Source organism: Cyrtonyx montezumae, unplaced genomic scaffold, assembly GCF_038088225.1.
Source record: "Cyrtonyx montezumae isolate F1298 unplaced genomic scaffold, pur_monq_1.0 scaffold_3, whole genome shotgun sequence".
NCBI lineage: Eukaryota > Metazoa > Chordata > Aves > Galliformes > Odontophoridae > Cyrtonyx > Cyrtonyx montezumae.
In genome coordinates, this window is record NW_027072034.1 from 68,017,245 (window position 1) to 68,043,894 (window position 26,650).

The 26,650-nt window shown below is 36.3% G+C and overlaps 1 protein-coding gene across 1 annotated transcript in view; it reads right to left on the minus strand.

The window, feature by feature from the left end:
* The window catches only part of ROBO1 (roundabout guidance receptor 1), a 296,401-nt gene that overhangs the window by 70,748 nt on the left and 199,003 nt on the right, over positions 1-26,650 (minus strand). The window contains exons 4-6 of the mRNA XM_065741854.1: positions 14,574-14,694; positions 10,119-10,257; positions 8,721-8,848 (exon numbers count right to left, since the gene is read on the minus strand). Of these exons, the coding sequence (XP_065597926.1) occupies positions 8,721-8,848; positions 10,119-10,257; positions 14,574-14,694 (388 nt within the window). The remainder of the gene's footprint in view (positions 1-8,720; positions 8,849-10,118; positions 10,258-14,573; positions 14,695-26,650) is intronic.

Consider the following 26,650-nt stretch of genomic DNA (forward strand, 5'->3'; position numbering starts at 1 on the left):
CTCTTGCAGCAACCAGGAAGTTCTCTATTCTCAGCCACATGAGAGTGCAACTGGCAAGCAGCCTGCTGGTTTCATTATCACTATCTAAAGATGACTAAGCTTCTTAACTTGCTTTGGCGGATTAAACTCAACCTCGTGCTCATTGCACAAGATCTGTGCACTGACCAATCCTACTGCATGTGGGCTATTCTGTTTTCAAGAACTACTGAAAGGCATTTTGACTCCTTATAAATTTCTAGTCATTATGAGATTGAATTTGGGCTGAGGTGATTTTTTTTTATTCCTTGGAACTAGGGAGTAAAATCTGGCTCTCTCTCAGTTGCACAACAATATTATATTAATATTTGCTTCACAGCAAATCTTCCCTAAAAAAACCTTTAAAAAGTCAAGATGAAGAGGTCTAAGCAAGCGACTGCGTATATATGCATATTGAAGAAAAATCTACTGCAAAAATCTGTGCACACAATGCACTTACACAGGATTTTTTGATTTGCAACTGATTTTGAGAGAGGGGGCAGATTCAAGTCCTTTTTGAAGTTCCTCTCCGACTCTCTCTTCCCCCATCATGCTGTTAGTCTTCCTAAAACATCATATAAACTTAACCCAATTTAGTGGGAGCACTTAGGCTTAATGCCATCTATTTTAAAACTAGAGCAGTGCAGTAAACTGTGGAGTCCTGTTCCCCAGGTGCTCCCTTTTGAAGAAGAGCTGTATTCCCCTCCGTTTAAAAAGACCAGAGGTAAATTTAGGCACTGCTGCAATCTAACTAGTCACGGCTACAAATATTTATACTAAAGCCTTTTAAAAGAGTGAAAAGAGATAGACATTTTAAATAAGCTGTGCAGAAGTGTGAAAAGAATATGATGGCTAGATACTGTTTGAAGAATTCTTAGAAGCTCTCCACTGCATTTTTGACTTACAATGAAAGATAGAAGAACTGAAAAGGAAAGGGAATGCAATTTTTTCTCCCCAAGCTGTTTATGACAGCAAAAAAGGTATTTAACATCCATAGCAACCGTCTTCTAATAAGTTAAAGCTATTTGTGAGAAGTGACCCAAGCCCTCTGATCAATGCACACACTCAATGCACAAGCACACACTCAAAATTGAAGAATAAAGCTCCACAGTGAAGCAACTTCTGCTATCTATAAAATGTTATTTTCTTTTTTTTCTTTTTTTTTTTTTTTTTTATAGGCAATGCTCTGTAAAGAATTCCAAATGAAGCAGATACTTTTTCAAAAGGAATCTAGACTTCTCTTGTTATCAGGACAACACACACCCCCGTACAGGCAATTCAAGTCTACAAATGGCACACTAACACTCCAACTTACTTTTCTGATGTTTTATCTGCAAGGTATTCAAGATGCATTAACAATTTTCAATCACAGCAAAAACTGCAACATGTACATGTAACTAATGGCTAATTCCATTGTATGTACTAGTAATTTTTACTGCTAGGCAGGTTGAAAAGGGAACAAGCTGCCAGGAGAATTAAAGACAATCTTCACAAACAAAAATAAAATAAAAAGGTCCACTGTTTCTCATACAGTGAAGGTTCGCCTTTGTGAAAAGACTGTAATACTCTGAAAATTACTAGTAGTCTGAAATGAAGAATTGCTGCCGATGTGGTCGTCTAGGGATATTAGCAAACAAGTTTTGAGGTTCTATTTTTATTTAGGTTAGTTACACTCTTTGAAGGAAAATGACATGATCTGAGCATTCAATACCTCAAAAAAGAGGTACAAAAAAGCTCATAAACTCTTGCTGATGGAAGACTGGACTGCAGCAGAACTCTTGGCTGAGTTTTGGCTCTGCCCTGAGATCTAAAAATCAACGTGTTACCTTAACTGTTTCAAAAGTGAGAGCAGCTGCTCCATTTGAGTAAATGCAAGTCCTATCTGCCACTTAAAGATGCAAAAAAAGAGAATGCCCCCCAGGGCTATGCTTAGAGAGCACTGGGTATTTACTATGAAACAGCAAACAATGCAATGTACAGTCATTTTATTATTATTATTATTTATTTCTCAGTTCTCTCATCCTAATCTATAATCAAGTAATAGTAAAAAATCACTCTAAACCTTAGCAGTTCATGTGTGACCGTGGGGACAAGAGAAGTGTGCATCTTCCTTCCACTGAGAATAACATGAGAGTACTTCATGTCCATCAGTTTAAGCAGGCTTTTTCTTGCACTGGATGCCCCCAGTACTAAGACTGCCAGGTGACATAGCATGCACATAAAGACAGCAAGACACTTCACTACCTATATTTGTTCTTGAGTGTTAGTCAGCACCTAACAATGAATTATTTTAGTGTTCAAACAAAACATAATTCATAGGCACAAACAGTATCTAAGACAGCTTAGCATAATAATGTTTGAACACATTGCTGTTACAAGTCAGTATTTTTTGTCAAGAACTAATTCACAGAGATGATTGATTTTAATTATGCACATATTACAAAACTAAGGGAGTACATTATAATCACTGCATAACTCCTTATAAAAATTACTTACTGGTTACATAAAAGGTCAAAAAAATGCATTACATTTTTGAAGATGTTTAGTATAATTTAATAAAGCCTAAATTTATTTCAGAAGAAGCATTTGGCAGAAGTACTACTTAATAAAGAACCAAAGTAAGTCACTATTCCTTGCACTGAATTTTATACAACAATCCCCAAATCCCTAAACACAACAACTTGCAGTAAAATACTGTTTTGTCTATTCTAATGACAGAATTATTGAAATGTTATCTTTAGAATAGCAGTCACGAAATAAAGTCTGCAACAGTGAAGATTTATACAAAAACAATTCAGTTTTTCTTAGCCGTGGGCTTTAGGAAATTGAAAGCTCTAGAAAAAAGTCTTGGCTACTTTTTAATTGAGTTCTGCATTTTTATTTTATACAAATCTGCCTTCTTAAATTCTCTGAAGTGAGTAATTAAAAGATACAGAATCACACAATCACGGAGTGGCTTGGGTTGGAAGGGACTTCAAGCTCCCTCAAGGTCACAGGCAGTGTTGCCAGCCAGTAGATCAAGCACTAGATCAGATTGCCCAGGGCCCATTTAATCCGGCCTTAAAAACCTCCAGGGATGAGGCATCCACAACCTCCCTGGGCAGCCTGTTCCAGTACCTCACCACTGTCAGTAAAAAAGAAAAAAAAATCTTCCCCCTGATATCTAATTTAAATTTCTTGTCCATTAGTTTAAAATCTTTCCTCCTTGTCCTGTCACTATCTACCTGCATAAAAAGTTTATTTCCCTCATGTTTATAATCTCCCTTTAAAGACTGGAAGGTCGCAATGAGGTCTCCAAGCAACCTTATCTTCTCCAGACTGAAGAAGTCCACCTCCTTTCACCTATCTTCATAAGGGAGGTGTTCCAGCCCTTGGATTATCTTCATGGCCCTACTCTGGACTCTCTCCCAAAGCTCCACATCTTCCCTGTGCTGGGGGTCCCAGACCTGGATGCAATACTCCAGATGGGGCCTCAATTAAATAATTTCCATAGGAGAAAGCCTCTACCTTCTACATATTTCTTCAGTAATCTTTTTCCAGATTATTTGGACTCCCGTTCTACTTGCTGAGAAACATCTGTCTCAACCTCTTGCTTCAAAGTACTAAGCTGCAGTAATGGTTCTCGAAAGTTGTAAAGCTTTTCCCTGTAAGCAGTTGCATTAATTTTTATGGGATGATATATAAAAACAAAAAACAAAAAAAACAAACAAAAACGAACAAACAAACAAACCACCTAACTCCAGTTTTAAACTGAAATATCATAAAAGCAGTTATTTATCAAAATACGTTACACGGATTTGAAGCAATGATAAATTTCTCTCTTTTTTTTTATTTTTATTTTTGAATTTCACTCAAATATTTACTGGTTCCTTTTCCCTCAGTTTTACAAATGCTTCAGGAATCTCAGTGTTCACTTGCATCAGTAGAACATGAACCTTCAGGGCACTAATCTCTTCTTGTGATAGTTTCCTCATTTCCCTCTGATTAACTTTTAAGATTTATAATCTCTCACCAGAAATAGATTGCAGTCAGACTCTTCAGATCATTGATAGGAATCTGAAGTACTGTCATAGTTTACAGCAGTAATTAACGGGGAAAAGGCTATCCCTTTAAGCTATACAAATCACAAGAGATGGTTCCTCTCATTTATCCTGCCAGAAATTTATTAATTAAAAAATCCTGAAATTCTTAAGACAATCATTATTCTTCCTTTCTCCTTCACAGGGATGTAAGAGTGTATCACTTAAGATCAAGGCTTTCAAAAAGGAGAAAAAGCGACATAAAGAGATCAAGTAAACAAGTATAATTTTTAAAATTTATAAAACACTCTTTCCTTGTTTTATAATTGGAGTGTTTAACTCTTCCCAAGAGCCTGTGAAGCCTTCAATGGAATGCATAATAGTCACTATATACTACAATAGTGTTAAAAAAATAAATTAAAAAAATCTTTTTCTTTGTTAACTTCAATGAATATTTCTCAGATGCCTATAGAGTATATAAATTTATATCAATTTATAATGTGCATCAGCAGCCTGACTCAGTAAAAACATTTATATGGTATCTGACAGATAAAAGAGAAAATCCTACTCTTTTTCATTCAGGGTAGTTTTCCTAGCCCTACCCAGAAACCTAATTAAATAGATGTCTCTATCAATAGATCGCGCCTTGAAGCTACTTTATACAGAGGGGTGGAAAGTGGAGGAAATTCCAGGCCTGATGCATGTGCCACCTTTTCAAATTAAAATTCCCTGTCAGTTGACTAGCCCAGTAAAATCACAGCCAGAAGTCATTTATGCAAAGTTGTCATTATAAGGCAGTTTCTGTTGACCTTAACATTAATAACACCATAAGCTGAAACAACTTTGATATCAAAGATCACCACTGCAAAATAAGAATTTGCCGGAGCAATTTCCTCAGGAATTCTTTGTTCCTGCCAAATGGATAATATTGAATACGTTTAGTGCCTTTGAACAACATTCATAATTCAGTGTTCAGTTACTACTTCAGCATGTGTAGGTGTGTTTTAGGCAGAGCATTACAAAAAATATTGGTTACTTCCTCCACATTTAGCGTTTGAAGAAAAGAAGCTAAAAATAATGTAATTTTAAGGATTGCTGTTTACTACCAACCAAATGGTGACCAACCAAGAGATTCCAACATGTGAAGACCCCTCCAAGCAACCTCCATAACCTATTATCCCTACTGTCATTGCTACAGTGGTTCCTTGTTGAACTGCATAAGAGGACTTCCACCAGAACCATAATTCCCAGTTGTAACAGAGAATAAGTAGCATCTCAACAAAAATTATAGACTTATTAAAATGGATGTTAAAAAAAAGCCTATTTAGGTACTGCAAATGGGAGAAAAGCAAGTGAAAACAGGAAAAACTATGTAAAACTTCTCATTCCTAGATTAACTAAAAAGAACTGTTATGACTAAATATGAAATTTGCAAGTTTTTCAAAAAGGCCTATTGCTATTTCCACTAATAGTAAAATGAATTCTTTTTTAGAACAGAGGCTCTGAGACATGTATTCTTGGCAATTTTGTTTATCTTCAGAAAAGAGAATTCAGTTAGATTGTATATATTATCATTTCTACAGTCCTGCTTCAAGGCATAAAACTAAGCAAAGCACATAACAGTCATCTCCATGAAAACATGAAAAGCATCTTGCACATGTTACATATGTGCACAATAAATATAATGGATTTGCTTATTGATAGGGACTAAGACATTAATCCAGTGGATCCAGTGATACACTTTTGGCCATCATTTCCCTTTGCTTGAGCACATCAGCTACTTATTACAGATTGGTAAAATAAAACGCATTGTAATCCAGGCTGCTTCCTGGCAGCTTGTATTGATTTAGGTATTTAATAATTAATCACCTCCTGAATGAAACTCTTCCATGTACTTTCAGCAACGTCTGCGGATGCCTTACATATGTGCTACACATTGACACCAAATGAAAACAGTGGACTGCTGCTCTCTAATTTTAAAAGAATGTAAACAACACTAGGATTAAATTTTCTTAAAACTATTTAATTTTCCTGGAAGAAAACACAGATAACTTGACAAACAACCTGAAGAATGGAAATGCTTTTAATCTGCAGAAGTAAAAGCCTAAGTGAGGGGTTTAAACTTTGATGTCAACAGGGAAACCTAAACTTTGGCTTAGTAATAGTAGAGAAAATGAAACAAACAAACAAACAAAACCCAAACAGCAAAAAACAACAACAAACCAGCACCTGTACCTCACACAGAGAGGGGAAACACTTATAAACCCCCAAATTTGTCATCTTTATTCTGGGAAATACTGACAGAACCTGTGATGCTGATGCCATGGGCAGGAACAACACTGGAATAGAAATATAATTATCTGAGCTGACAGTTATCAATCCATGGATACAGGAAGAGTTTGTTCCCCACTTAGATGCTGCAGTATATACTTGCACAGAGGACATGCCCTACAGTGCTCCATACTCCAATGCCTGCTAGATCAAACGGGGTTAGTGACGAACCGAAGGTTCAATTCTGCTACAGTTAGTTCTGAAGTACTGCTACATCCTGGCCAGCTCCCTGGTGAGACACCAGGTTCACTAATCACCTCTTGTCAACACATCCCTGTCACCTGGGTATCTCAATTAGCCACCTCTCAATACCCTAGATAACCCTGGGCTTCAGAACATACACAGTTCAATCAGCGTGTGAGGCCTGAAAAATGATGAGCACAGGACCTAACATCTTTTTAGCAGTGCCACTAATCCTAGGGCCTGAGAAGTGTCCTGAAGTGCACAGCTTACAACACTTTCTGCTTTATGTCACGCTTCATTCAGGACTGCAGTTTTGACTGCATAGATCCTTGTCCGACTATGACTGCCCCCTTCCTGAAACAGACACGTGTCTTCTGGGGCTACTGCTAACAGTTCTCATTTCCTTTCTTTGAAGGGCAATCTGGCAGGAAAACCTCACCAGCAAACCAAGCAATTATTATTTTTTTTTAATTTTCTTCAGATACTTAGAACTCCTGGGCACTCTAATAAATAGATTTTGATCATAATTCACTGCCTTAAAAAAACTACAAATTGGCCTCCCCCACTATGATTTCTCACATCAATTCATTCTACAGATATACTAGTGCAGAAAAATGGATCAGGAAATAATCCACTCACACTGGGAAACCAATTATCCTACAACAATATCCACAGAGCAAAACTGTTGCTATGTAAATATCTACTGTGTAATACAAGTACTTACAAAAAACATAATTCAAGAATCTTGCTTAAGCAAAACCTAGGTTGTAATACTGCTCCTTAGAGGTACTGTTTCATTACCCTAATTCAAAAGATCTCATTCTTTATCTCTAACAGCTCGAAACCTGTCATTTCATAACTGAGTAGTACCACAGACCCAAATGGAATTAACAACACGTGTTTGCATATGATTTGAATAGGAATAATGAGGATTAGAGTTACTGACAGCTTATTTCCTGAAAGGTGACCACTGAATCAGATGTAAAAGAAATTCTCTTAACGCTAACATTCTAAAAGATCAACATCTTATGTAAGACACAATCTTCAGAACAAATGGCCATGTTAAAAATAATTCAGGCTTTTTCTTCTAAAAAACCTGTTTACTGCTCACCCGTTAATCTTTTATTCTAAAACATTGAGCATAAGTGCTGATTATTTTGCAAACATAAGGTGTCAGTTTTCATATACAAGCGTGATGACTAACGAAAGACACCGTCTCAAAATTCTTGGTTTTATGAGAGCTTCAACCAAAGAATTCCTTCCTGTATTTTCCTAACAGCTACAGGTGTTAAGGACACCAAATGTTTCTAGTGGAAAAGGAAAGCAGGCTAAGGACAAGACCTTTCCTGCTACAGTAAATGTGTAGAAAGAGAGGCCTGTTACCAAATAAAATACTTTTAAGCCTACACTTCCCCAGAACTCCATAATGACTAATTCTCTCTGAACAGAAAAAAGGACAGAAGGACCATCAGCGTGCAGCCAAAAAAAAGCTTCAGTATGACATCATTGCCTGTCTGCTAGCCAGGAAAGGAAGAGAAGGATTATCTGAATAGTGAACATCTGGATTGTGTATATAAAGGCAATGAAGAATTTTTATACATATTAGTTCACTGAGTTCCGCTGAATTTTATCTGACAAAGAAACAGTAGTGCTACGCTATGCTTTTATAATGAAAAAGCAACAGAAATTCCAGTGGTCAGGGTTAATGTATTAAAAGATATACACACATTTATCATTCACTGCTTCTTTAATACATTTAATCAAAAAAGTTTAGCAGATACCTGAAGCTAAAACTAAAGCGAAATAGTTTGGCTAAACTGGTTTTCCTCTTTCTGTCACCATTTAAGATACAAAGACGGTAAATAACATAATTCTGATCACACTGAAATGCATTCAATCCTCCATCCCAGTAACTTGAAGATAGCTTACAAGAAATGTTACATTTGAAATTCTCGTGTTCTTTAAGAGTACAATTTAAACTAAAACTATATTTTTGTAACGCATTTTTACAGCACAGCATAGATTTACTACATAAGTAGCATCTGTGCTTAGATTGTTACCTGGGTTTTGCCCAGACTCTACTACTTTGCCTATAGGAAGTCTAAGAAGTTGCATATAACATCCATTTCCATTAACTGTAGGTTAGAGCAATATGTAAATAAACATTCTTACCTTGCACAGTTAAAGTCGCTGATGCTTCAGCTTTTCCAACCATATTTTCTGCTACACAAGTATATGAGCCCATGTCTCCTGCCATAACTTTTCGGATTTTCAGGGTATGATCATCACGGATTTCGTATCTTTAAATATACATAGTAAATATAACTAAGGTAAGTAATACAAAACAAAGAACTAAGAGATAAGGCAGAACTTTGTACAACTTCTATAAAGGTATGGTGTTTTGTCACTGAAATTTTTTATTCCCTTCATGTCACTTATAAATATTTGGTAAATTGTTATAAATCAAGAATGCAAAAATTAACTCTTCAAAGCAAAACAAATCATATCTATAAATTTGAAAACCTGATTATGATTTAATTTCCACCACAAGTCAGTTTCTCTGACATCTGTAGAATCTCACTGGTGTAATACAATTATAAAGCTCTACTGCAGAACTTATTACTATTAGAAATCCCTTAACAGATAAATTTAATATTAGTTATTTTCATAATAATTTTTCCATCTGAATTAATGAATTATTTTTTAATATTGTTGAAAAGGAAACATTGTCCTCAGGAAGAAAAAATTTCTTAGAATTCAAGATAAATCGCAACACATTCTATAAATATACATATTTATTTAAATAATGAGATGGCCTTTAAACACTTTCCCTCCTTTTGTCATCTTTTCCTCCTCTTTATATAATGCTGTCAATGTATCTCTCTCTTCATGGAAAAGATATTTCTCTTAAAAATACAATAGCTTCTATTAAAGCTGTAGGAATTAACAGGAATGTCAATTTGGATGACAACTGATACTGCATCTTCTTCTACTCCCTCCCACTATCCCCATCAGGTTTATTAAGTGATGTTTGGGAATTTCAAGTAAATAAATGAATAATCTATCACAGAACTGTTTCCTCTTCATAAAGTGTTTTTTCTTTTTGGCGTGAATTAAAATTAGGACAGAAAAAAAGTAAGAGACTTAATAACAAAACCAGGCATAATCAGTTTGGTACATTACCATATTGCATTTTACATCTATTTCAATATCAGTATATACTTCCTGATGGTGTAATCTAGTTTATCTGTTATACATTCCCCATCAGTTTTAATAATTACAGAAGACTAATCAGGTGTGGAATTAATCTATTTCAGATACTACTGACTCAAATGAGTTCTTTTTTGTTGTATTTGTGTGTTGTCAGAACAAAAGGTTCAGAGCAAGTAGTTTTTTAGTTTTAATATAAATTATAATTTCAGAGCCCTATGGTAATTAGAAATGTCTTATTAAAGACATTTCTTATCTTTTCCATTAAAAAACCCCACAAGTATTGCTAGCTGTCAAATGGCCATATCACATAACCAAACTAATCATCAAGGGAAAGGTAATTCTATATACTGCACACACCTTGCTTTTGGTAATTCCCCATCATCTTTCCTCCACCTTACTGTAGGGACTGGGTCACCTCTTGCCTCACATTTAAACTCAGCGCTGTCATCCACAGTTACAGCCAAATTACTTGGTCTCTTCACAAAAGACGGTCTTTCTAAAAGGCAAAAATATATATGTTAGTCCAGCAGTTCTGTGCCTGAACTGTTTAATTGATTTTACCTAACTTCCATCTGTTAGAGCAATGGGAAAAGTGGGATGAATCCAATGGAGTTGATTCTATCACTGTTCCTCTGGTTCCTAGCCTCAGGATATGAGTTCAGCCAGTAGACAGGAGATCTGTAGCCATGTAGACAGCTAACATTATTCAGGATCCAAACACAGTCCTCTTTCTTATATATCATAATGTCAAATGTAACTGAAGGAAAACACAAACACTTGATCTGAATACATAAGATCCTCAGAAAGAAACAGACCTGCTCCAAGGCCTCAGGCAAATGGCAACTCATCTGCTGCAGAGCTTCCAACAAATGGAAGGTACAAACTAAAAGCTATCTCACTAGATTGCAAGTACAGCACAGTATCTCTATGAAGTTGTTTGCACATGTCTGCAGCAGCTAGCATTTGATGTTTGATGCAAGCATTTCCACTGCTACAAAATTAGAGACATCTTTCTTTCATGAGTACACATTAAAGAAAGCAAAAAAAAAAAAATCCACCATTTTTTCTATAATTCTGATTCTCAAATATTGCTGTTATTCCTGACATGCGTGATAGGACATGCATGACCTCAGTTCTGGATCACTAGAGTTAGATGTACATGTTTTGCATGATTTTCTCAGGTATATTGAAATAAAATGAGACTTCAGCTACACTGCTGTGGCAACTTTTCTACAAGCTCGAAATTTGGGAAAATAAATCCATACACTTTTCTACCTACAGCAGGGTCCAAAGCTTTATGATACTGGGATATCCATAGAATTTTACACCAGGGGGACAGTGAGGCTTGCACCAGCACAAGAAAGAATTTTGACAGCTATAGGGATACTCTAGGAATTACTCATCTGGAAAGGCAGCATCAGACAACAGCAGGGTGTCCCTAAGAGAACGGGAGTGGCTCTGCATATTCCTTTCACTCACGGCACATGAACTTTTCCCCTAGAAAGCTGTGAAAGCTTTGAGGGAGTTGAGAAGACAGCTACATGATTAGACTCGTACATATTAAAGATACACATATCAACTCACTAAAACTGGAAGAGTCTGAAGCCATTGGCACAATCAGGAACTGTGAATATTCAAAAACACACTACATAGTTCTAACAAGAGTACAAAACAATCAAGCAGGAGAAAAAGAAAAGACAGCTTCATATTCTTCACATGTGACATTTGTGTTAGGTTTGACTAATATCATACTTCATGATTATCACTTTGATGATGCAGACTAAAATTTAGAAATTCATCATTATAAAGCATTTATAAATGGTTTTAAAAGTACTGAATTGGAAGAGACAACATAAAACCCTATAAAAGGACTTCCCTTATTCTGGAGGATGTCCAGGCCATCAGGACACCTGTCTCATAGAAAACTTACCTTTGTTTTGCTTTATTGTGCAGGACTAAAAAATATTAAAACAGCAAGCTGATCTTTACGCTTTCAATTAAAGTCTCATTTCATTCAGTAAGTGAAAATTAAAACAAGAAAAAATCCTACATTTGCAGACATACATACACACATCTATTTTCTTATAGATGCAATAAAGATGCAATCTGAATGTACCAGATTAAGCATCACAGTAAGAATACTTAAGGGACAAATATTTAACTTAATTCTATAACTTAAAAAGGACTGATCTGGTAAGGATACGATTTCTGAGCAGCAGGCAAAAAGAACAAACAAACAACAAAAATCCACACACAGAAGATTTATGCTAAAAGATATGAACATATGAAGTCAGAATGCTTCTCATGCTTTTTGACTCATATCTAAGGTCTGACTTGATGGGACAGTCAAAACTTGTCCCGTTTTAAAAGAAACACTCACTAGTTTTTGCAGGATGAATATCAGAAATACATTTGAAGAGAAAAGCAGATGGAGGAAAATTCAAAGAAAAGACTCCCTCCCTTAAGTTTTCAGAAAGAGCAATATTTTCCAGCATAAATTACATGTAACAGTTCATATAGTGATTCTCTGGTTAGTAGTAGGCTGATTCACTACTACAGTTGACTAGGAGCCCAGATTACTCATATAAATACAACCTTATTTCAATCTTAAGATTTTACTTGGAAGTTTTTAAAAGCTATTTAATAATAAATTTCCTCCCAAAGTCCTTCAAAGGTGTTTGTGTATATATATATATATAAACAACAAGATGTTGGTTTACATGAAGACTACTTTAACTTCTTAAAAAGTTATCACACTATCTTGCCAGATATTCTAGTTCAACAACTTAAACATGGCATATAAGATCAGTTTATTAAGGAAAATACTGCTTCATAAAAAACTCAGAATAAGACTTCAAGTTGCTTGGATCATATTTCCAATTATTAGTTAAGACACGTGACACTACTAAGACTGACAAGATAGACCTTAAACCTGAATAAAAAGTTCAGCAGTCAGCAGAATTATTACTTTGAATTTTTGTAGGAGCTGATTTTGGACCAGGTTCGCAGGGTCCCTTGGGAGGTAGTTCTGAAGGAGAAAGGAGTCCATAGAAGCTGGATATTCTTCAAGAATGACATCTTGAAGGCACAGGAGCACTCTGTTTTTATGTGTTGAAAGAAAAGCTGGTGGGAAAGATGACCAACCTGTCTGAACAGAGAGTTCTGGAACTCAAGAAGAATAGGGTTTATGACCTTTGGAAGGAGAGGCAGGCAACCCAGAAAGACTACAAAAATATCATGAGGTTATGCAGGGAGGAAATGAGAAGGCCCAAAACCCAGATGGAATTAAATCTGCCACTACAGTAAAAGATAATAAAAATGTTTTTATAAGTACACAAACAATAAAAGAAGGATTAAGGAGAATCGTGGAACATGGGTGGAAACAGTTACAAGAGTTGAGGGAAGGCTGAGATACTAAATGTCTTCTTTGCCTCAATCTTTATTAGTAAAAATAATTATTTCTCAGGGTATCCAGCCCACTGACCTGCAGGACAGAGGCAGAGAGCAGTATGAAACCTTTATAAATGAAGTTAGAAACCTACTACAACCACAAACCTAAGGGGATGGGATCCACACAAAGGTACTGAAAAGAGGAGGTGAAAGTGCTTGCCAAACCACTTTCAGTGTTCAGAGCTCCTATTTTAACTGGGGATGTCTCAGTTGACTGGAGTTTGATGAATGTAACACTCATCCACAAGAAGGGGTGGTAGTCAACAAATGACAGAACATGAGCCAGCAGCACGTCCAGGTAGCAATAGAATCTTGGCCTGTATCAAAAATAGCATGGCCAGCAGGTCTAGGGAAGCAACTGCTCCCTTGTACGTGATAACTGGTGAGACTGTACCTCAAGTATCAGTTCAGTTTTGGGGACCCGCATTACAAAAATGATATTTAGTTAATCAAGAGTGTGCAGATAATAGCAGTGAAGTTGGTAAAAAGATCAGAAAACAAATGAAGATTAGCTGATGGAACTGGGTCTGCTTACTCTGGAGAACAGGAGGCTGAGGTGAAACCTCATTCCTCTCTGCAAATACCTGAAAGGAGTTCGTGGTAGAGGGTGTCAGTCTCTTCTCTCAAGTGATAAGTGATAGTACACAAGAAAACAGCCTGAACTTGCACCAAGGAAGGTTTAGTTTGGATATCAGAAATAATAATAATAACAAAATAAAATAACTGTGATTTGCTTCAAGAATAAGGAATAACTAAGCCTCTTAGTGATGTCACATTCTGTTTTTGTCTTATTTTATACTGAAGACACAGACAAAGGACACTGGAATTATTTTTGGTTTGAAAATGAAGCATGAAAGTATCTTCTGATAGCAACGACAAACCAAGATGGATTGCAAAACCATTAACTGATGATTAGACATGGTCATCTTAAAGAACTTTTCCAATCTAAATGATTCCGTGAATCTAATTGCCACCCTAAAGACAATAGACAAGATAAAAACATTTGAGGGAATGGCCTCAAGTTGCATGAGAGGAGGTTCAGGTTGGATATTAGGAAAAATTTCTTCTCCAAAAGAGTTGTCAGGCACCAGAATGGGCTGCCCAGGGATGAGGTTGAGTCATCATCCCTGGAGGTTCAAGAAATGTTTAGATCTGGTAATAAGGGATGTAGTTTACTGGGGAAATATTGGTGGTAGATGGATGGTTGTACTATTATCTTGGAAGTCTTTTCCAAACTTGGTGAATCTACGATGGTGACTCTATATCTTTCACTGAAAACTCTTAATTAAAGGAAAGGCAAAGGTGGACATTTTGGTATTTGTGGACATTCTCAATAACACAGTCGTAAGGGCAAGTTCTTACCTAAAACAGTGAGCTCTGCAACTTCACTTTCACGTTCTCCAACCATATTTGTTCCAACACAAACATACTTGCCAGCATCATTCTTTCTTGTGTATGTGATCATAAGCTTTCCACCTCTGATCTAGGACAAATCAAAGATAATAGAAAATAAGAGGAATGAATGATTTAATAGTATTTATTAACTAGAAAAATACTGAAATTCAAGGTATGTATGGAAGATAACAATAAATAAAAGCCATGAGAGAAACTACATAAAAGGATCTAGTGTGGTCAGAGACAAGAAGAGAGTGTTCAATATATGCGTATTCTCTATGAAGTATTTTGTTCAAGTTGCCTGCAGCTAGAAATCTATCCTTGAAAATGTGATGTCTTGAGCAGCATTGGTCTCTTATTATCACTGTAAGATGTACACACACGAAGATGACAGTCAGTTATTGAGATAAATGAACATGCACATGTAACACAGACAGTGTTGCATACAAATTTCATTCTTTTGCCTTTGGCACTCATTGTTTGAGAACATAAAAGATTCATCCCTTATAAACCACAATCCAGTAATGCTGAAATTTCAGTGGGGACAAATAATAGCAATAATAAAAAGAAATTTGCAAATGCACATATTTTAAGAAACTGAAACTTATAGATAGTTAAGCTCCTGAAACAATAAGCATCAGAGCATAACTTATAGCTAATAATCTATCTACATTTATTCTTGTTTTACTTATCTCTAAGTTACAGAATACTATTTACTTTCAATTAATATATACAGAGGGTTTTAAAGAACAATTCCAGAAGGATTTCCATATTCATTTAGGAATACCTATGTCCAGATATACGTGGAGAATTAAAACATCAATATTGAAAGTGCTGGATTTAATAAATAAATGTATTTGCACATCACAAGAATTTACTGAACATGCTGATGATTCCAAATCCACGTAAACTGAACGCTGTGATTTTCATACATGTCTTAAAAGCCTAAGTCCTACTGACATTAAGTAGTACTTGTGCTCCTCTGCGACTTTGGCACTAAAGAAAATCCCCTTCAAAGCCTTCACAACTTGACACAACTGTGAATTTTGTACAAATTTTAACCACTAGCAAGAACTATCCTATGAATTTCTTCTAGGAATCATCACAAGACCTCTTCAAAGCACAGATGGAAAAAGGCATTAAAGCAGAAACATTTGAACAATTAAAAATTACTGAAAGCTGATTTTCATCCAAGCTATTTGAATTTTATGTAAGGATTTAGAGGAACCATTCTCCCATGTCTTGCATAAACCTATGAACATTCTCTTTCTAGTCTCATGGTCTTTGAGGCAGATTTTCAAACATATGGCATGACTATGGAAAGTAGCTGTGGTTCCAAGACAGAAATTCCTAATGCATTTAGATTTTTTGTTGTTCATTTTTTTCCTTTGTTTTTTTCTTTTCTTTTAAAGCAAAGAGAGATTGAGAACTTTAGCCATAATGAAGACAATGTATGAATAAAAATATGATAAATTATGCCATTATGATAAAATGTATCACAAGTGCACACAGAATTACATATATCTATAATTAAACACTCACAGATGGCTAGAAGAAACTGTACTTCCCCTGCTGGTTCACTGCCCAGGTTTTCCATTGGGTTCTAACAATTATGTGCCCATCATGTGAGTAAGATTGATCAAGACCTTCTATTTATTGACAAGACATTGCAAATAAAATCTGTAGCTATGACAATATATGACAATATTGTGTTCTATATGCGGAATGTTTGCCACTTTTTCCTCACAATGGAAAATCCTAGTAATACCTATGGATTATGGACCAATGGCCTTAACTAAGGAAGCATAAATTGGAATACATGTATGTGCATTTTTATAGCTTTATCATATCTGGTTTAAGAGCAGTAAACTGCCAAATCACATTTGGAGGCAGGATCTGAAATCATAACACATCAGAACTTTTCACAGTCTGTGGAAACTCAACAGTTAACCAGCAATTCTAGTTTGAGTGCTTTGAGTCTTCTCATATTTGTGCCCAAGCCTTAAAACACATCAACCAAACTTCAAAGTAGTACTGGTTTGAAGAAGTAACAGGCAGAGTAACATTATGCAGCAAACCTCCAGAATTTTTTTTATACAAATGTAAGTCCTTTCTTCCTAGTAAACAAGACCTACCAAACAAGTTTATTACACTTATTCTCGTAGATGCTGCATACCTTGGGAAAAGAATTGCTTTGCTACCTGCCAAAGCTTTAAGTTCAATTTTGAATATATGGAAGCAAGTATGATATTTTATTTATACAGAAATGATGTCACAGCACCTTTTGACTTAACAATGTCTCCTCAAAATTTCACTCTGTTCTCTGTGAATCAATTTACCAGGGTTCCACAAATTGAGTAAATGAAAATAGTACTGACTACTGATGGGAAAAAAAGATTGCCATCAGCAGTTCACAGATGATCTTTGGTTGTCTGTAATACATATGGAGTTACACATATGCTAACAGAATATATGATAACACAGTGATTTACAAAGACTTACTGAAAGCTATTTCCTATGACCTGCCTGCCTGATTATATTCTGCTCCTCATGAGTAAATTGTTCATTCAAGCAAGTCTACTTCATTTATTTCTTTAAACAATTGTTAGAGATGTTGATATAGAAAACTCTAGGCACCCACATAGTTAACTAGGTCCAAAATTGTAAATTATGACCACCCAGCAGCATAAAATCATACAAATAATGAATCAGCTTGGTCAGGCAATAAATCAAATCCATAAAAACTTACCCAAGGGTTCTACAGCATACCACCAGGTATTTGGAATAGCTGTACAAATATATACTTATCCTACAACCATATTTTATACACCTATGTTTGTGCGTGTTTGTAAATTTCTATACATAAATCCACATCCATCTCTCTCTATTAAGAAATATTTCATATATGTGGACGAATCATTTTCTATTCAGATAAATTTGCTGTGCAATACAAGGAAAAAGAGAAGCTGTGAGAGAAAGGATTGCAATATATACAAATAAAATGGTGACTAGCTTCTTAAAAATTTTCTCCTATGTCCTAGTGTATTCCATTTAATAAATGAAATCTGTCCTATTTAATAATAATTCTAAAGCAAACCTAGGCTACAGAATGAAACATTGACCTCTGAGTGTATAACCAGGGTTTCTGCATATTTAACATCACAAAACACACATATTCCAGTCTTCTACAGTAGAAATTAATATCACATTTTATTTAGAATGAAATGTGATGGCTATGGGATATTAGTCTGTCTGATTTGCTCTCTACTTTTAAAAGTGCACCCTCTACTTCTTAATGAATATACAATGACTGAGGAACTAGATGAGTACAAGCAATTGTAATTAACAGCATCAGCAATGATATATACAAGTAAAATGGTGCTATTATTCCCTGTTCAGGAAACACACAGTTTGCACTTTTCTGTCCACGTGGTCTATCATCCCCAAACAGATTAGTATACCCATTTTATTACTTACCATCGCATCATAGACTGAAAGGCATAGAATAAAAGTATTAGATGATAACATTGAAGTTTTAAAAGAGTGGTTGAATTAAAAAGGATAAATTAATGTCTACTTGCTTTTTATTTAAAAATGTACATCTTGTTACAATTCTTGTGAATCCTATGTATTCTTCCCTACCTACAACAACATACTTAAGTATCATTGCAAGACAGTAGACATCAAAACACGTTTGGCACAGGTCTTCAACAATGCTCATATTCAACTTCAAAGTTCAAGCGAGTCTTTCTCACTTCTGGTTCCATCTCTCAGACCTCAAAAAGATGCGTTGCCTTCTCTGGATCAAACATAACATAAAATACCACATGAAAGAAGTTAAAAAAAAAACAGAAACAAAAAAAACAACACTTTTATCTGGTCTTTCTCCAATAAAACAGCATCGACAAAATGCAATTCAATTGTTTCCCAACAAAACAATCTCGCAATGACAATAGACTAGAAAGTAGTTCATAATGAATGGGGCAAAATTAATAAGATAGCTTTCCCTAATAAGAAGTACTTAAGGTACAACAATGACAACAAATTAAAGCTGCTCCAACAATTTGGCTAAAATACATGGAAAGTCAGAATTGGACTCAGTTCTGCCCATGAGACATTTCCCTTCTTTTATGGCCTTATTACTAATGATCGTATCTACAAGACAGAAATCTACAAAGAGTTATGGCATAGCTGTGTCCTGAATTGTTTCGCGACTTCAGAGGAAATTGAAGGTTGTTCAGCACTTGGTATTATCACAAGACACCAAATATCAGAATTACTGTGAGTGTTTAATACTTTCCACAAGATAGTGGAAACAGCCAATACATACGCAGTCAATGTCATATGTCATAAATCAACTTCAGGAAAGAAAAAGAAAATGTATATCTAAGCATATACAATTATCAGGCATTTAAAATTGTAAGAGTCTCCATCCTGCTTTCTACAAACATTTTGCTTTGATTAACAACAAAGAAAGATTTAATTCAAAATAGGCCATATTGGCTCACATTAATAAGAACAAATTTCTGAACACTATCTATGTTTATAAGAAAATACTTAAATCAATAAAATACTTCCTTGAAACGTTTTCACAGCTACAGTTCAAAATATTTATTATGCAATACTTCCTTTGTTATTATAAATCAAGATTAAAATCCTCCTACAACAAAAAACATTTCACAGACTGAAATCTGCTCAACAGAGATCTGGGGGGAAAAAAAAAGAAAGAAAAAAAGCAAATCTTTGCTTCAGAAATTGGTTTCTTCAGAAACTATTAACTATTTACTGAATAGCCAATATAGTAAAATGAACTAATGAGCAACACAACATACAAGCACATCCTATGGATCAGTAAAAAAACTATGGAATGAACAGTACTTCCAGCCGTACAGAAAACCCAGCTGAATCTAAATATCACAGACACAGATGGGAACAACATGTTGGAGTGACAACCACAATATTATCTTGGTGCACGAATCTCCCCTGGATGCACTGGCGCATGCAGCTTCCACTGCAAAAAGTGACTGAAATCAGAAATAAAACTGAATTTGAACCTATCTCATTGCCTGGTTTGTCTGTATTTCTTTCCCCTTCAGCCAGAAGGGTCTGTTAAACACGAATTTTTACAAGCATTACCACCAATGCATTGTTTGCGCAGCTCCAAAGATAAAATCCCAAACAAACTGGGGCCAATCTGCCATACAAATACTTTAGTTTTTATTATTTTACCTGAAGTATTACAGATTTAATAAGGGAAAACAATCTGAACAAACCATACCTTTTAAGACCTGATAACCACAAAATAAACAGTATAGCCCAAATACACAGAGGTATTCAGCAGCCTGTTCCCCACTAAGCATTCCTACACTGCAAAAGATAGAGATGCAATGCCATTCTTTAGGGCTGTATCAAAAAGCTCACAAGAATGAAGACAAGTGTGGATTTAAGCCGTCAGTCCAAAGAACACAAGGACCCCTTTACATGACTGGACCCAGTGACTTACCCTGCTGCAGAGTATGCCTCAGCTGTGCAAGACCTAACAGGGAGGAGGAGTGCCATACCATTTCAGAGAAGTATGGACTGCTGCTGACTTCAAGGGTGTTTAATTTCCTGTCATTGCAGGTATTGACCAGTGTCTTTACTTCTCTAAATCCGGAGTTATTCTGGCAGGACAGCGATATTGATTTAAGACAACTTGGTTATCATGTTTATTATATATAAATAGGAATAGGAAACTTCCTACAGTCCTCTCAGAAAAGTAGCTGTGCAGGTTGCAAGTCTCCAACAGCAGAATTCTCATTTTCAACTTCAAGGTGTAGATGCATGGCTAGGCAAAATTTCACCGACACTTGTAATCTAATGAAAGACACTGCTCAGAGTGCAGATCTCTCACTGCCTCAGTTTCAAAATAAATGATTTATCAAGGTCCTGATGTAGGGTCTTCTAAAGAGAACTGTTGTGACAGGATTCAAGTTATCAAGAACTTCTGACGTTCATAAGCTTCCTACGAGTTCCCACAAGACATTGAAAGGCTAAAAGCAAAGTGAAGATTTTTCAAGACTTGAAAGTACAATTCTGAAACAATAACAAAATCATCTCATTGTGAGGAGAGAGGATGGAAAAAAATTTTTTTTTTTTTCTTTTGGAATGGACTCGTGCAGAGGGTCATTATTTCCAGCCTTGCTTCAGTGACCTTCAGTTGCAGCATGTCTCCCACCTGTCTCAAGGAGGAGGTACGTCCTTCTAAGACTGGCAGCCCACTGACTGAAGTGGATACAAATTACAGATCATCATATCCTTCCTGTGACTGTTTCACTTCCTACACTCGATTGTCTGGGAAAGCTTTCCTCCCTGGAGGCAGCTCAGTAGCTTCTCAAGGGAAGAAGGAATTTCTTCCTTCTTTACGGATGGAAAACCCGAGCCCTATTTGGTACAGAATACAACGAAGGACCAAACTCATCACATAAAAAATGTTATCAATGATGGAAAAAAAGCATTCCTTTCATACACTTTCATATTGATATTTAGACTGTTTTGATTTAGAGACAGATTTGACCTCTCATTTAACACTTTTTTTTTTCTCTCTCCAAAACTTTGCAATGAAGTTTACTTCCAAGGAAGTACCATCACAAGAGCTGCAGAAATTCTTCATAAAACATATCTTCAAAAATATACAATGTTTTGTAATGTGAATACCAAAACTTAACCAATTCCCTGACTTTTGACCAAGACAACGTGTTACGGTAATCATGCTTCAGAAAAGCACATAAACCTGAGTTGTATTTCTACTGCACTTATAATTGGCTGAGCCTAAGCTCACCTCTAACTTTCACAGTAAGACAGTGAAGAGCTTACAGAGTTGTGAAGACCTTAAACCTCTCACATCATTTCATATCGTTCATGAAACACACTTTCAAAGAAAAAAAAAAGGAACACACACACACACACTCTGCTGTTCATTTTCCACAAAGATTTAGAAGTCGTATATTAATCTGTCACATTTCACTCTTCGATCAGAGATCACTGCAGTTCTTGTTAGCTGCAGCACATGCAAGCCATAAATCATAGTTTTCAGTGTGTTTTCTGTGGTCTGCACACAAGCTTTGTGCTACAGGAAACCAAAGCAAATTTGATGGTAACTTTCATTTTTATTGAAGGAACACTGAAAAGCCACCAGTGTAGAAAGACTCCTGCTAAGAAGATCCTAAAATCTAAACTTAAAATACTAAGAAGTAGAAAATATGCACAGAGAGGTGAATATCCACTTGCCCAATTTCCCCAGCCCACACAGCAGCCTACTGTCATTATTTTTGTTCTCCCTCCATGCCCAACTTTCAGTCTTCTAGAGACAGACTCAACAAGCAGTGAGCGACCTGTTTATTTCAGGCAGTTAACAAAGCATTCAGTCCTCTGTTACCTCAAAGGAGTACAAAATTAAGTTCATCTTTAGCAATGGATAGGGAAGCCACCCTATCCACTGTTAAATTCCAGACGGGGTTCCTTTTACTCTTAAAGTAGGCCAACACAGGCTGCAATCAAGCAAAATGAAGCACGCAGCGTTCTGACTCTGTATGTGGGATCATCGCTCCCTACTGCTCACACATCACATCTTCCATCCCCATCTCCAAGCTATGCTACCTCTAACTGTCCTCATTTGTGGCCTATTGCTAAGTTATCCTTGAGAAATCCAGCTCCAGCTTCCACAAGACATACTACTTGGCAGTTTAGCTCTTCCCACTCAGCCCTTAACTTTGGAGCGGAAACCTGCTCAGTGTGTCAGTGGAAGCAGTTACACAACGAATAGCCAAAGAATCTGATAGATAGACAGATAGATTCCTACGTAACAGGCCTTGCCTATGGTTGCTCTCTCACCTGCTCATGATAAAGGGCTGCCCAAGTCATGGAGGTAGGACCCTGAGCCTGGAATAACTACTTCCTCTGCAGTACCTCCTTACTACTCCTCTCAGATGCCAGTATGGGCTAAAACTCCTGGCACAAGACTTAGCAGTGTTAACAGTACTGTTAAAAAGTAAATAAACAAATCTCTCTACATTACTGTGCCCTACTAATGGCACAAAGGTGCAACCTTACTGAAAACATCGTTAGCAAGACTCACAGTTCACTCTTTCAGTGAAAACCTTCATTTTTACACAGATCCACTGGTTTAGCTTAATCATGTTCAGAAGATGGAGAGAAACCTTATTTGCTATCCTTGCAAATTAACTTTTCAATTTAAAATGGTATGGGGTTTTCAAAGTCAATGGAAAAAAAAATTCAGACACAAAGCAAGATAGACCTAAAAAACCTCTTAGCATTATAAGCATAAAACCAAAACAGTTAAATAAGTTATCAATTATGCATTATTCTTTGTTTTATACTATTTTACACTTCATGTACTTCATACAATCTTTTCCTAAGAATATTTTTCTGAAGAAATAACATAGCCAAATCCCACTGAAAATAGAAGATAGAAGTGACACAAAAAGTCAGAGCTTTAAAGATAGATATAGAGAAAAATCTGGTTCTTACGATCCTTTTTCAAACAGTTTCATTCATTAGTATAAATTTGACAAAAATGTCATAAAATCTTTTAAAAAATTGCAGCAAAAATTGTGGAATATATTGTGAATACTTTCACCGTATTTCAGAAAAATGCTTTAACAGTTCTTAAATTTTAGAATACTAAATACTGAAATCCTGGAAAATACCATTAGGATTCAGAGATTTTTTTCATGACCTGTAAAAACTAAGGTATAAATCCTGTAGTACAGATACAAATAATAACAGTTTCAAACATCTCTACAAAAAACAATCTGATATATGTGCATTCTACATTTACTGTTCCTCAAACACCTTCAGGGATGGTGACTCCACAACATCTCTGAGCAGCCTATTCCAGTACCTCACTGCTCTTTCAGAGAAGATTTTCCAAATATCCAACTTGAAGCTCCTCCACTGGCACAACTTAAGGATGAGAGGGAATGGCCTATCTCTAGTCAGCTGGGTGAAGAGGGTAATACCCATCTCACCAGCACCTCCTTACAGGCAGGTGTTTGTAGAGATAATTTCTCCCCCTGAGCCTCCTCTTCTCCAGACTAAACAATTGCAGTTCCCTCAGCCACTCCTCATCACAATTGCATTCCATACCCTTTACTAGCTTCACTGCTCCTCTTCAGACACACTCCAAGATCTCAATGTCTTTCGTACAGTGAGGGGCCCAAAACTGAACGCAGTACTTAACGTGTGACCTCACAAGGGTCAACCACAGGGAGAAAATCCTTTCCCTAGTCCTGCTGACAATGCTTTTTGATACAAGCTAGGATGATGTTGGCCCTCTTGGCCACCTGGGCACACTGCTGGCTCAGGTTCAGCTGGTTGTCAATTAAATCAGCCAGGTCTTGGTCTAGGCTCATTCTGCTCACACAGCAAGCTAATTTCATAGCATGACTACCTAGAAACAACACAAAGGTATGGGTTTATCATCCTAAAAGTAATTTTTCAACAAATGCTTAGGAGAAGTTTACCTTGAAACCAAGGACTGGGCTTCTTTTGTGCCTGACAGATTTGTAGCCCAAAGCAGCAACTCTGCCCTGGAGACATATGTGAGGAGATAAAAATCAAAGCAGGAAAAGGGATTTAATGACATGCACAGTTCCTTGAGGAGTGGAAGAACAAGTGCTTATTAAGTGAGAATTTGGAAGAAGGGACACATATAGAATACCATCAGAAATAAATTTTAGATGCTAAAGTAGTCAGACAACTGTGTAGATATCAGACTGGTTTGAAGTGTTTCCTCAGCTGTGTGATCACGTGGTTAAATAAACAATGACTTTCCTTTTCAGAAAGCTTTTTGTGGCATTGTCAAACTACTGTTCAAAAGCTTCCAAAGTGAAAAACCATGGTGTCACACCTAACTGAAGATAATGTAGCTGTTACACTGATTTAAAATTGCAATTTTCCAGACAAGTCTAAGAGAAAGAAAATGACAATATTTAAACAGAAAGGAATAAGTGATTTAAGGCTTGCCACCTAAAAGATTGTGTTCAGAAAGAAATGACAGAAGAGGATACAGCATTGCCCAATAAAATCTCAACCTTTTCAAGTGAATGTTTAAAGGATATACATAATATCATGTACAGTCTGAATAATGTAGGCACTCAGGTACAACTAAAAGATGAAGGATACAAAGGCATGATCCAGTAGACTATGTGTTATTGGGATTAAAAAAGGTCTTCATTAGCAGAAACAGAAATTGCATGGGCTCTTTCCCCTGAATAAACAGATCACCTTTACCTTATAAAACTTTTCAACATTACCTGCTGTTGTAGATTGAAAAAGGCTCCAAATGGACAGGTATTTAAAACACCAGAAGCTGTAATGATATGTTAACCTTGGTGACAGTCAAAACAAAAGGGTCAGTGGTTCAGCTGGCTTCCCTAGGGGTGATCCTTCAAGGCGCATCTGACACTGTAGACTGAGATATGTGTCCGCTATGAAGATGAAGGACTTCCTTCTGTAATGCACTGAAATGTACTTGTGATTACAAGTGCATTTTCATAAGACATACTAATCATTGTCTTTGTGAGTGAAAATTTCCCAAGAGTAATAATCATGCAAAGTGCCTTGTATAAAGACATTCCCAGTTCACTAATGAACTTTTGAGAATGTAGAATGAAAGGGAAAATAATTTCAGCATCGCTTTGATGCTTCAGCATACAACTTGAGTGGTGCCCTGGCTTCAGCTGGGACGGTTGATTTTTCCATCATAGTGTCTGCTATGATGCTATTTGGATTTAGGAGAAAAATAATGTTGATAACACGCCGATGTTTAAGTCGCTGCTGGGAAGTGTTGTATAAAGCTAAGGACATTTCAGTTTTTAAGCTTCTTATACTGTCCTCCCCGTGAGGGGGCCTGAGTGCGGGGTACAAGGAACTGGGAGGAAGCAGAACCAGGACAGTTGACCTGAACTGGCCGAAGGGATATTCCATACCATATGATATCACATGAATAAAAGCCATTGGTGATTGGTGAGCAATTATTTGTCCACCACTTGTTTTGTCCATAAATATATATTACTATTATCCTTTTCCCCCTTTCTTTTTCTGTCTTAGTCAATCATTTTTTTTCCAACACACGAATTCTGCTTTGCTTTTTCTTGATTCTCTCCCCCATCCCACTGGAAAGCAGCAGGGGTCGGGAGGCAGTGAGCAAACAGCTGTGTGGTGCTGAGCTGCTGTTAAACCACAAGTGGTTTATAATTGTTTTCTTTAAAATAAAATGAAATCTCAAAAAATTTGTATATGGGATAGATCCTGCAAGTATCATGCAGTCAACTATGCACATACCATGGCGTGAGTATGTAAGAATATTATTTTACTGTTTTGCCTACAGAAAAAAAAAATCTATTAATGATTTAGGATGTGTTAATGCTTTGCACTTTGGCCAAGTGGCACAACACAACTTCGTGGTAATACCAGCAGGCTGCTTTACATGTATGACTGAATTCAGTTTCACAACTCATGAAATGCTGAACAAGAAGTACTGAATAATTTCACAGCTTGCCCAAAATCTCACAGGAAGATTCCAGGAGCACAGCAATCTGCTTTGCTTAGCTTGCAGACCTTCTACCTCAAGGCAATCTTTCCCTTACTGCACAATAATTTTCTCAGTAGGAAAATATTTGCAGTTCTCCTTTAAAAACAGTGTTGCAATGAATGTATTCTGTCATGACAAAAAATGGCTTCTTTTTAGCTCAATTCAGAATACAGACCTGACAGAGAGAACCAGTCACTCCTGGAATTTGGAATACCTATCACAAACTGTAAAATAGCTTCAATTGGGTACCTGCAGATTCTGAGATAACAACATAATATTTCTAACAGGTAAACTTGTTCACTTCAGATTTGTATCAGATTTTATGCCAAGAGAAATGTCCAAGCTGAACACCATACTTCAAAGTAGCCATGAGAGCCAAATGACTCTAAATGAATTGGCAGAGCAAACTCTGTGGAATCTGCAGTCAGCATATTGAAAGAGGGAAGCC